At 46.8% G+C, this 12,172-nt stretch overlaps 1 protein-coding gene across 1 annotated transcript in view; it reads left to right on the top strand.

The window, feature by feature from the left end:
* The window catches only part of LOC107293206 (tenascin-X), a gene marked incomplete at its 5' end in the record, with an annotated part of 98,895 nt that extends 89,701 nt beyond the window's left edge, over positions 1 to 9,194 (top strand). Inside the window, 6 exons of the mRNA XM_015822347.1 lie at positions 1,810 to 1,942; positions 2,065 to 2,216; positions 4,253 to 4,349; positions 5,904 to 6,065; positions 7,894 to 8,057; positions 8,445 to 9,194. Coding sequence (XP_015677833.1) covers positions 1,810 to 1,942; positions 2,065 to 2,216; positions 4,253 to 4,349; positions 5,904 to 6,065; positions 7,894 to 8,057; positions 8,445 to 8,543 — 807 coding nt within the window. The remainder of the gene's footprint in view (positions 1 to 1,809; positions 1,943 to 2,064; positions 2,217 to 4,252; positions 4,350 to 5,903; positions 6,066 to 7,893; positions 8,058 to 8,444) is intronic.
* Positions 9,195 to 12,172: the final 2,978 nt, after the last annotated feature.

A 12,172-nucleotide genomic window follows, 5' to 3' on the forward strand; every position in this document is an offset into this window, starting at 1 on the left:
ATGCCCTAGCCTAGAGTAGTGTTTCTCAATCTTAGTAACTTTAAAATAGGTGGACTTCAACTTCCAGAATTCCTCAGCCATTGCTGCCTGGGGAATTCTGGGAATTGAAGTCCACAAATCTAGGCCTCGGAGGACTGGAGGAGGCCTCCCAGGCCTAGAACAGCCCACTGGAAGTGCGTGGATGCCACTTCCGGAAGTACATTCTAGGCCTCGGAGGACTGGAGGTCTCCCAGGCCTAGAATGGCCCACCGGAAGTGTATGGATGCCACTTCCGGAAGTCCATTCTAGGCCTCGGAGGCCCAGGCCTGCATTGAATAAGAGAACCGGTTGTTCAGGTATTTGAATTCCACCACTGGCTGGAACCCATCGACAGGGAACTTCTCTCTCTCCAGAATATGTGCACTGGGATATTCTGCATGTTGTATTTATATGGTGCCTGATTGTGTGTTGCTTTTAGTTGTTAATTAGGGTATTGATAGCTGGCTATTAAGTCATTGATCGCTGTTTCCTTGTGCCACTGCACTCTCAGCTCCTGATAAGCTGATGGTAAATCAGCACGCTTGTTAACTGATAAGCCCCCCCCCACCCCCGTTTCCCAGGCTTCAATAATATAACTGGCTATTTTTGTCCCTGCTCAGCCAACAATTGTTGTAACTGCAAAATTTAATGCATGTCCTTGCTCACTGCAGTGTGAGGTTGCCAATGAGTTTGGGGTCTCTTTTATGTTATATGTTCTACTTATTCACTGGTGGAACAGGTCGACTTGGAAAGTAAGGTCTCCCCTTTGCTGGGGGTTGCAGTTAAGTAGCATGTCTTTCAAGATAAATAGAAAAGCCGATGCTTGCACTGAGTAGGGCTTGGATTAGAGGATGTTTACTGTCCCTTCCATGTTCTAATAGAGAAGAATATTTGTGGCTCATGGTTGAACTGTAGTGCCCTGTTTGGTGCCCTCTGATCTTGGTTGGGTTTTTTGTTTTGCTAACGTTTCATTCCCCGACTAGGTAACATCATCAGTGTACTGATGGCATTATCTAGTTGGGAAACAAAACGTCTGCAAGGAAACCACCAAGCTCAGAAAGTGTTGTGATTCCGTGCCAGCCTGTGTTCCCAACAGCTGAGTCTGAGGAATCTGAGGAGGATGTGGAAGAGGCCTTTGAGGGGCCGTCAGGGTCAGAGGGAGGCTCTGATGAATTACAGGATTCACAGCTTGATGAAGAGCCTGGCCCCTCCAGTCGTGTTTCTGATGAAGCTCAGCTGTGTGAGGAGCATGAGTCAGATTCGGAAGGCTCACACCTGGATGTGCTAATTGATGCTCGCAGGCGTCGTCAATTAGCAAGAGAAAAACAACAACAGTCTATGCGACTACTCCAAAGTAAAAGGAGAAGGCAATGAGAGGCAACGCCCTGGGACTGCTGTATAAAAAGGGAAGGTGTGGGCGTTGCTGGTTGCTGAAGGCAACCGTTTGCAAAGTGCTTCTTGGAATCCTGGTCTGTTCGTCTTGTTTGCAACGTGTTCCTGTGGACTATTTCCTTCCTTTGGACTTGAGTTTTGCTGTTTGTGTTTTGGACTTATTGACAGGTTTGTCACTCAAATAAAAGGGATTTTGTTTTGTTTTAAAGTCTCCAGCCTATTGTATCAGCAGGGGTTTGGTCCTTGTGCCTCTAACAAAGACGGCAATAGGCTGGGATAGAACAGAAAGCACCAAAGACCCCAACTTTCCATGTTGTAATTTTATGGGAAATATTTAATATATTGTTCTCCATAGAGCTGCTGGCCTAAATTTCCTCACCTTTATTTTGTTCTCCACAGGAGATCCCTCTGGATGCTTCCGTCACCTCGTATGAACTTCAAGATCTGATTCCTTCAAGCCGGTACCAGGTCCAAGTCCAGGCAGTGAGGAGGGACACTCCAACAGCTCCCATCTCCACTTCTTTCACCACTGGTAATGACATTATAGGCTCCCTGATATGTCTTATGTTTGAGACAGACCACCTGTGATCCTTTTGGATTTCCTAAAGACCCAAATTGAATGGATCCAGTGATCATCCTTTCTTTCTTGGACAGGGCACCTGACATACCCCTTCCCTCGGGACTGCTCGGAAGAAATCCAAAATGGGCCAGGACCTTCACGAGCAACAACAATTTATCTAGGGGGCAACCGGGAACGTCCCTTGAGGGTGTTTTGTGACATGGAGACAGATGGGGGAGGCTGGATTGTGAGTATGAACAGTATGGTTGGTGATGGTGATGGTCAACCTATAGTTGCTTGAAAAGGAATCCTTGTTTCCTCCAGCCATGATTTAATAATAATAATAATAACAACAATAATAACAATAATAATAACAATAATAATAAAAGTTGGAAGGGACCTTGGAGGTCATCTAGTCCAACCCCCTGCTCAGGCAGGAAACCCTATACCAGTGGTGGCGAACCTATGGCACGCGTGCCAGAGGCGGCACTCAGAGCCCTCTCTGTGGGCACGCGCACCATGCCCCGGAGATGGCAACCGTCCCTCTTCAATCATCTGCCCACTAACTAGCTGAGGTCCATGTGGCTGGATGCATCCCAGCACCCATGTGCTCGCTGGCCTCTGTGTGCAGGGGCCGATGGTGTCAGGCAGCAGCTGCCCCGGCCCCTGCCTCGCCTTGCCCTGTGACAATGGCTCCCCTGCCCTGCCTTGCCTTGCCTTGCCTCACCCCGCAGGACGAGCCTCTGGCCCACTGCCCCACCTGCCAGAGACCCCCTGGATTTACCCCAACCCTGCCCAGCCAACACTGCTCTATACCAGTGTTGGAGCATTCACCGCTTCTGGAGGCAGGTTGTTCCACTGGTTAATTGTCCTAACTGTCAGGAAGCTTCTCCTTAGTTCCAAGTTGCTTCTCTCCTTGATTAGTTTCCATCCGTTGCTTCTTGTCCTGCCCTCAGGCGCTTTGGAACATAGCATGACTCCCTCTTCTTTGTGGCAGCCCTCTTCTTCATGCATGCTGTTTTTTTCAGCCACAGATGTTGGCAGTTGAAGAATTTTAAATGGTGGGTGGGGTCTTTAAAGCAGCATCCTTCTCCAACTTTCCAAATATGTCAGACGGGAGATCCCATCATCCATAGCCAACATGCTATTCTTAGAGAATGGTCATTTTGAGCCAATGGATATAGAAGGTGCCAGATTAGAAAAAGACTTTCTAGTGCAGAATTTTTCCAAGTTTAAGATGTGCTTGACTTCGACTTTCGGAATTCCCCAGCTAGCCCAATTCTGGGAATTGAAGTCTACAAATCTTAAAGTTGCCAAGTTGGAAAAACTTTGCTCTAGTGTTTAGACCTGCAGAAGTCATTATGAAGTTGTGGGACATGGAACCACAATAGAACCAAACTTTCTACTGATCAAATTCAGGACCGGTGAGAAGATAGTCATCTACAAAGAGCACAAATAACACACCGGAAACATGGCAAAAACTCTGCCTCTTACTCATTTGGATGCAATGTTGTGACTCACATGTGAAAAGGTCAGGCATGTATACTGATGTTAGGATTGCATGTTTCATAATCTGACATATGTAGATGTTTCCATATATCAGTGATGGCGAACCTTTTAGAGACCGAGTGCCCAAACTGCAACCCAAAACCACTTATGTATCACCGGGTGCCGGGTGGGTGTGGCCCGCTGGGTGGGCGTGGCTACAGTGGTCATGGCAGATGGGTGGGCGTGGCCAGCTTGATGTTGCTCCTGGGGAGGGATGCCTGTGGGGGCCGGGCAAGGTTGGGGAGATCCAGGGGGTCTTTGGTGGGTGGGGCGGTGGGCAGGAGGCTCGTCCTGCGGGGTGAGGTGAGGCAAGGCGAGGCAGGGCGGGGATGCCATTGTCGCAGGGCAAGGCGAGGCAGGGGCCGGGGCGGCTGCTGCCTGACACCATTGGCCCCTGCATACAGAGACCAGCGAGCGCATGGGTGCTGGGATGCATCTGGCTATATGGGAGCTCGGCGAGTTAGCGGGCGGCTGGTTGAAGAGGACAGTTGCCATCTCTGGGGCATGGCGCGCGTGCCCACAGAGAGGGCTCTGAGTGCCACCTCTGGCACGCGTGCCATAGGTTCGCCACCACTGCCATATATTGAGAAAACCTGCTCTCAAAATCGTGTGGAAGAATATCTTGGGGTTTTATTGCTTTCTGATAATCTGATTACTGTCCATTTTCTTTCCTTCCTTCCTTCTCTGTCATGGCATCCTCATTCTTCTCCTGCTCCTCTTCCTCCCCCCCCCCAGGTCTTTCAACGTCGGATGAACGGTGAGACAGATTTCTGGCGGGACTGGCAAAATTATGCTCTTGGTTTTGGCAACCTCACCCGGGAATTTTGGCTAGGTAAGTCTGTAACTTTGCCTGCCTCTCCTCATCTCTCTGTGTAGCCAGATATTACCACAATTTCAATCAATTAATCAGAATAGAGCTGAAAGGGATCTTGGAGGTCTTCTAGTCCAACCACCTGCTCAAACAGGAGATCCTATACCATTTCAGATAGATGGCTGTCCTCTCTTTTCTTAAAAACTTCCAGTGATGAAGCACCCACAACTTCTGAAGGCAAGCTGTTCCACTGGTTAATTGTCCTCACTATTAGGAAGTTTCCCCTTAATTCCAGGTTGCTTCTCTCCTTGATTAGTTTCCATCTATTGCTTCTTGTCTTGCCTTCTGGTGCTTTGGAAAATAAATTGATTCCCTCTTTTTTGTGGCAGCCTCTCAAATACTGGAATACTGCTATTATATCCCCCCTTCTTTTCTCTAGACTGGCCAAACCCAATTCCTGCAAGTGTTCTTTATATGTTTTTGTCTCCAGGCCTTTAATCATCTTCGTTGCTCTTCTTTGCACTTTTTCCAAAGTCTTAACATTTTTTTTGTATTATGCTGATCAAAACTGGATGCAGTATTCCAGGTGTGGTCTTACTAAGGCTTTCTAAAGCAATATTAATACTTCACGTGATTTTGATTCTATGCCTCTGTTTATACAACCAAGAGTTGTTTTAGCTTTTTTGGCCGCTGCCGTGCACTGCTGGCTCATGTTTAAGTGATCGTCCACTAGGACTCCAAGGTCTCTCTCACAGTTATTGTTTCTGAGTCAGGTTTTGCCTAATCTGTACTTGGACCTTTGGTTTTTCCTGCCTAAGTGTATATTAAATTTATATATCCACATTAAATTTCATGTTGTTGGAGAGGGCCCATTGTTCAAGTCCATCAAGATCTTTTTGGATCCTGAGCTTGTCTTCTGGGGTGTTGGCTATTCCTTCCAGCTTAATGTCATCCTTCCTGTCTTTTTCATCCTTCCTGTCTTTTTACAAACTGGAAACCGCGGTTGAGAGCCAACAGAAGGATAAGGGCTTGTCTCAGCTGAACCCATTTCTGGACTTCATGCTTGAAACAAGAAAAAAAAAGAAACTTTGATTCTGACAATCTTGTTACAGAAATGGCTAGCATCACTAAAATAACCGTGTGTTGTGCTCTACTGAACCAAAAAAAAGTTGAAAGTCACTGCTTTTATGTTTCTCTTTTACCTGGCACTCCTCTCTCCCTCTTTACTTTTCCTTATTCTCTCGTGATCTTTATTTCTGTTTGTATTTTATACAATAATAATCTTTAATGTTATTTTAAAAATAGAAATGATAATAAGGCTGTACTATCTTCCACTGGTTTCATAAGGATTCCACTTGTAAGTTTCATCTCTTTTGAAGGACTCCTTCTTTAACCTCCTTCAGAAGATCGACTATGTGCCATCAGATTGTTCCTTGGTGACCACATGGATTGATTCTCTCCATGACGATGTGTCCCCCAACCTGGGGACTCTTCCCACGGGGCCTTCATCACTACTGTAACTGAATCTGTCCTTCAGAAGACTTATCCTCCCTTTTCCTCTATTTTGGATTCCAGGAAATGACGCTCTGCACCAGCTGACATCTTCAGGGGATTACGAGCTACGCGTGGATCTCCGTGCCAGGGATGAGTCGGTCTACGCCACCTATCAGAGCTTCCGTGTGGACCCACCTGCTGACTATTACCGCCTGCATCTGGGCAGTTACCATGGCACAGCGGGTGAGCAAAGCCCTGGGACTGTGATTGAGTAGGGCAGGGCAGTCTGAAAAGCAGTGTCTCCTGTGCTGAAACCAGCAGGAAAATGAAGCAGCTTAAGAAATTGCTTTCTATATTCTGTTCTGCGTTACCGGTCTACCCTCCCCAGCTAATCATGTTGTTTCTAGTTGTTTCGCATCCGTCTGTATATTCGTAGGTTCGGGAATCATCGCCTCTCCTGTTGTTGCTCTCTTTGCCCGCTTTGGGCGTGACTAGATACGCGTTGCTGTAAGCTGGTCCCCCAGTGTTTCCTGTCCTATGGCCGTCCCCCCCCCTGTTGTGTATGTGGCACCCCTCCTCCCATCATTGGTTCCTGCGTGGATCGCGCTGGGGATTTCTCCCCTTCACTGGTCGTAGTTCTTTGCTGTTGCATGAGCCCGCGGTTCTGATCTTGTGTAGGCTGCGCCCGTTGCACTCGTTGTGAGTTGTTGTGCTGCTGCTCCCACTTCCTTAGTGCCTGATAAGCAGGCAGTAACTCTATGTGGCGATTAATTGAGTGCTCATCCGATAGCCAAGCCTCCTTCAGCAACCGGCCAACCCTGGTGACATCCTGGGTGATTTAGGTCTCTATTTAGTTCTGAGATTTGAACCTGGGCCGCTTGCACGTTAGGCAGCTGTATTAACCTCCAGGCCACAGGTTCTCCTCACTTCTGTCAGCTGTACCAGGAAGGATACATATTAAGTGTTTTTTACGGTGAAACCGGTCTAATAGAACACCTGGTCTGCCCAAATATTACTTCCCGGAAAACAATAGCTAAATAGCTCGAAATAGCTATACTAGTCTCCCTTTAACTCTTTGTTGGCAAAATCTAAATAGTTTATCGCAGTAGCGACTTTAGCCTGTAAACGTTCCTAGATTGGGGATGAAAGGCAAAAGTAATATTTGGGCAGACCAGGTGATCTATTCTAACACCATATATGTGGTGTTAGAAATATGGGAAGGACTAGAATCCTCAGGCGTGGGTTTTAAGAGTGGGGGATGATGGGAACACCATGTCTTGATTTGAGTTACCACCATTACGAAGAGCAAAGCCTGAGTTTGGAGATGGGTTCTACATAAGTTCTGACCTTTTTTTCCCTAAAGGCCACTGGCCAAGCACCCAAGATGTGATCATGTGACTTAGGGGGTTGCAGCCATTGTTACTCCAAAAATGGGTTGTAAGTAGCTCCGAGGAGGCCCATCGTAACTTTGATCAGTCGTAAATCAAGGACTACCTGGAGCAGAAGGGATTCACATGCCCAGGGAAGAAGAACAGAACAGAACAGAACAGAACAGAGCTGGAAGCGACCTTGGAGATCTTCTAGTCCAGCCCCCGCTTAAGCAGAAGAACCTATACCAGGGGTAGGCAACCTTGGCTCTTTTATGACTTGTGGACTTCAACTCCCAGAATTCCTGAGCCAGCCATGCTGGCTCAGGAATTCTGGGAGTTGAAGTCCACGAGTCATAAAAGAGCCAAGGATGCCTACCCCTGACCTATTCCATTTCAGACAAGTGACTGTCTAACCTCTTCTTAAAAACCTCCAGTGATGGAGCGCCCACGATTTTTGGAGGCAAGCTGTTCCACTGGTTAATTGTCCTCATTGTTAGGAAGTTTTTCCTTAATTCCAGGTTGCTTCTCTCTTTGATCAGTTTCCAACCACTGTTTCTTGTCCTGCCCTCTGGTGCTTTGGAGAATAACCTCACCCCCTCGTCTTCGTGGCAGCCCCTCAAATACTTGAGACTCATTTGTGGGCAGCCAAAAATTCAGGAGGCTGTTTTTCACTCTCACTTTCCCATTTTCCTCCCGCCCAGGTGATTCCTTGAGCTACCACTCAGGGAGCGTTTTCTCCACTCGGGACCGGGACCCGAATCGGGTCATCATCCCCTGTGCCATCTCTTACCGTGGGGCATGGTGGTATCGCAACTGCCACTACACCAACCTCAATGGGCTCTACGCTAACAACCGTGATCACCAGGTAATTGGTGGGCAGGTGGGATGGAGAAAAAAGACCGCTGTACTTTTTTGGGGGGGGGAGAGAACAAATGATGTAACGGTATGTGGGAAAGACCTTGGAAGACTGAGCCAAGGAAGCCCTCAGGAAAAGTTGTAAAATGGGGCAAAATTCTCTTAAATGTTTCCCTTAGCCACAGACAGGGGGCTCAATTGCGGTCGTAAGTTGAGGACTCCCCGTATAACACTTCCATCTCAGTTTCTCTTCCTCCAAGTTCATTGATCTTTTTTTTTTGCGTGAGGGGAGGGGGAAATCTAGATTTTACAGATTTAGCTTTGTGTTTCTCACATATCCCCCCTCCTCTCTCTCTCTCTCTCTCTCTCTCTCTCTCTCTCTCTCCTCCAATTCCAGGGTGTCAACTGGTTTAACTGGAAAGGATTCGAGTTTTCCATTCCTTTCACTGAGATGAAACTGCGGCCTAGCAGCTTCCGCCCGCTGCAGCGGTCGTGAGTGGGACGCAGGATGGACTAAGGGAGAAAGCCGCGGAGGGAAAGCAGCGACGACAGCAGAAAATCCCAGCAACGACCCCTTTGCAACAGGATACCTCACATCTGGCCTCTGTTCTGCTTCTCTGGCCCATCCTGAGGGGAAAAAAAAAGGAATGCATCGAAACCAAGGGGGGAAAAAAAGACCTTTGGAGACTTGAGAAGACCCACCTCAGTCAAAAGGAAGAGAGAGCTCAGAAACAGAGTCTGAGAGGAAAAAAGCAATTAATCTGACTACAGGCAGTCCCCCCCTACTTATGGCCACAGCTGGAACCAGAATCTTTTTATTACTAAGCAAGGTGATTGTTAAGTGGGTCGCAGCCAGTTTTACGACCTTTTTTTTGGGCCATGTTTGTGAAGTGAACGAGCGCAGCCGCAAACCGAATCGTGCAGTCGTTAAGCAAATCTGACTCGCCCCGTTGGCTTCGCTTGTGGGAAGGCCGCAAACGGTGATCACAGGAGCTTGGCCCGCTGCGACCGTCATAAATAACATGCCGGTCATGCCAAGCTGCCGAATTTCGATCCCATGACTGTGGCACGAGAACTGGTTGTAAATCACTTTTTGGGGGGCCTCGTAACTTTTTGAATGGTCATTAAATGAATGGTTGTAATTGGAGGAGCACCTGTGATTTCTTTTTTTTTAACTTTTTTTTAAGGAGAGCTTTCAAGAGAGCAAAGAAATTCAGGTTGGCTGGCAAAATTTCAGCCACCAAGACCCGGTGTCCTTCCCTTCCCTTGGTTCCTGGGTCTGGGACTCCATTAGTTTGCAGCAGGCAAGGCTTGTTTCTAACCCAAAGTTTCTCCTCCTTGACTCCTTTTGCTCCCCACCAGCTAAAAACTTCAGACCTTCCCTCTCTGGACTTCGTCTCAATTCAGACCCTATTTTCTTCCTCCCGCCAATGCTATTCAAAATGGAGTTAAACTACTTAAACATAAGTAGTTGGTGACCGCAGCTTAACATAAAAGCACTTTTAACGTGTGTTTGGTTTTTAATTCCTTGGGGAAGCCTTGGGAAGTCGAGCTACAGCCTGTTCTCTCCCCCGTGAGCTTTTTGTTTCTTGCTCCACGGGCTTTTCCATCTAAAGCAGGGGTGTCAAACTCGCGACGTCACGTGATGTCGTGCAATGTATCGGGCCGGTTTTGCCATTGCTGGCAATGGGGTGGGCGTGGCTTCAGTATGATGAAACCGGCCTGTGGGCCGGCAGTTTGACACCCCTGGTCTAAAGGCAACTGATCACTGAAAGGCAGAGGAACCAAAACTGAGAAAGATTGCAGAGTGGGAAAAGAACTGAAGGAAATTGGAAAGACCTCAGATTCATTCTTGTCACAATAATAATAATAACAATAATAATACCCTGAAAAATCAGTCGACCTGTTTCTTAATTTTGTAAACTTCCTCTCTTTTTCTTCTATGAGGTTTCGGGGACCAAATAAGCACTTAGACTTATTTTCCGCTTCATACTGCTTTAAAGCCCTCTCTAAGTGGTTCACAGAGTCAGTGTCATGTGTCTGATTAACGAAACACTTAAAAGGACTTTCAGGCATATTTTTTCCTAAAAGCATTTATTAAGGTTACAGAGACGTCAGTACAGCATGGTGGAAATGCTTAGGTCTGGCTTCTCTTCCGTTACGCATATACATTCCAAGCATTTCCCACTCCCTTATTTTGGGGTCATGGTTCACATCTTCCAATCAACTTGGAAGATGTGATTTACTTCCGGTTTCTTTCTCCCGGGCTATCCTTATGCTCCTCCCTCTTTCACAGTTGCTGGTTTAACTATATAAATACCAGACAGTTCTGCATATTGTCAAAGCAAGAATATACAGTATTTGCAGCGTTGACAGTCAGCATATTCTCCCCAACACTCTGGGTCCTTGTTTTACCGACCTCAGAAGGATGAAAGGCTGAGTCCCCCTTGAGCTGGTGAGAATCGAATTCCTGGCAGTGAGCAATGAATTAGCCTGCAATATTGCATTCTAACAACTGGGCCACCAATGCTCTTAAATCAGGATGAATTCTTACTTAAAAACTGAGCTTCTGTTTACATAAACGTTTTCAAGAAATTCCGGTACATAGAAGTCTAGCATTTTACAGATGGCAAGGCCAAATTCTTTCTTCTTTGCTCTAAACTTTCTCTAAGGTAGAGGATTTGTTTAAAAAGTCTGGTCCAAATCGAAGTCGACTCTTTCAGAAAAAAAAAAGAAATGTCCTGCCTTTTAGCAGTACATAAAACCTTTTGATGGGGCACCTTATAGGGAATAATTGTATTACGAGCTTTAAAATTGTAAGGTGCTTGCTATCTCAGTGGTTCTTAAACTGAGGATAGTTACTCCAAAGCTGATATTCCTGGGGTTAATGGAGCAACTTGTAAATACTGTTTGAGAGTTGAGGATCCAGTTTGGAATTGCTACTGCTGAAACACAAGAGTCAGGTTTTTTTGGGAGGAATAATGACATTATTCAAGATTAGGAAAAGTATTTGGGCCAAACAGTTTTAAGAACCACTGTTCCTTTCCTAACCTGGTGCCTTTGTGGATTGGACTAAATCCATCCAGAATTAAGAGAAATATAGCTGATATAACTGGAGTTGGAGAAAATCTGGGGTGAATATTAGGATTAGCCAGAATATGTAGGCTAAAGTCAAAGAGGGGCAAATGCAATCCAGATGTGGGAACAACTCGCCAATTGATCTGTCTTCTAAGCCAAACGGGGACCAAACATGTTTGGTCCATTTCTTGAATCCCTTTAGTGGACCAGGCAGACTTCCTTTGAAAGATTAAAAGAGATCAAAATGAGCATACTTTTTAATGACTAATTTACTAATAAGCTAATACAATCAACAGATTTCGAAGACAGGATTCCCAGATTTGTTTAAACGCCAAATGCCAACAGTCCTGATTGTACCAATAGAAGAGAATATTTGTAGCTCAGGATGGAACTGTGGGCTCCTTGGTGCTCTCTGAGCTTGGTTGTTTTCTTGCAGACATTTTGTGACCAAATGAGGTAACATCAACTAACGCTGATTACCTACTTTAGATTACCTAGGTCAGGGGTAGGCAACCTCAGCTCTTTTATGATTCATGGACTTCAACTCCCAGAATTCCTGAGCCAGCCATGCTGAGGGGAAAGGGAGAGGTTTCCAAGCTGAGCCATGCTGGCTCAGGAATTCTGGGAGTTGACGTCCACGAGTCATAAAAGAGCCAAGGTTGCCTACCCCTGACCTCCTAAGCCAGTGGTTCTCAACCTTTTTAATGCCACGACCCCAACCGGTCGTAAGTCGAGGACTAAACCAGTCGTAAGTCGAGGACTAAACCGGTCGTAAGTCGAGGACTACCCAACCGGTCATAAGTCGAGGACTTCCCCTGCCCGGGAGCATGCGTGGTTCCGCCCCCTGTGCCGGCCGAGGCGTAGCTGGCAAGCGGCAGAGACGGAGCAGGCCGACCACCAGCTGGCCCAGCCCAAGGGAGGTAAGGCACCCGCCGGAAAAGGGGGAAAAAATGGCGGACAAAAAAAATGGCAGACAAAAAAAATGGCGGACAGCCTTGCTTGGCGACCCCCATGAAATGGTCGATCGACCCCAAATGGGGTCCCGAC

Source organism: Protobothrops mucrosquamatus, unplaced genomic scaffold (genome assembly GCF_001527695.2).
Source record: "Protobothrops mucrosquamatus isolate PMUCROS unplaced genomic scaffold, P.Mucros_1.0 scaffold1529, whole genome shotgun sequence".
Classification (NCBI taxonomy): Eukaryota; Metazoa; Chordata; class Lepidosauria; order Squamata; family Viperidae; genus Protobothrops; species Protobothrops mucrosquamatus.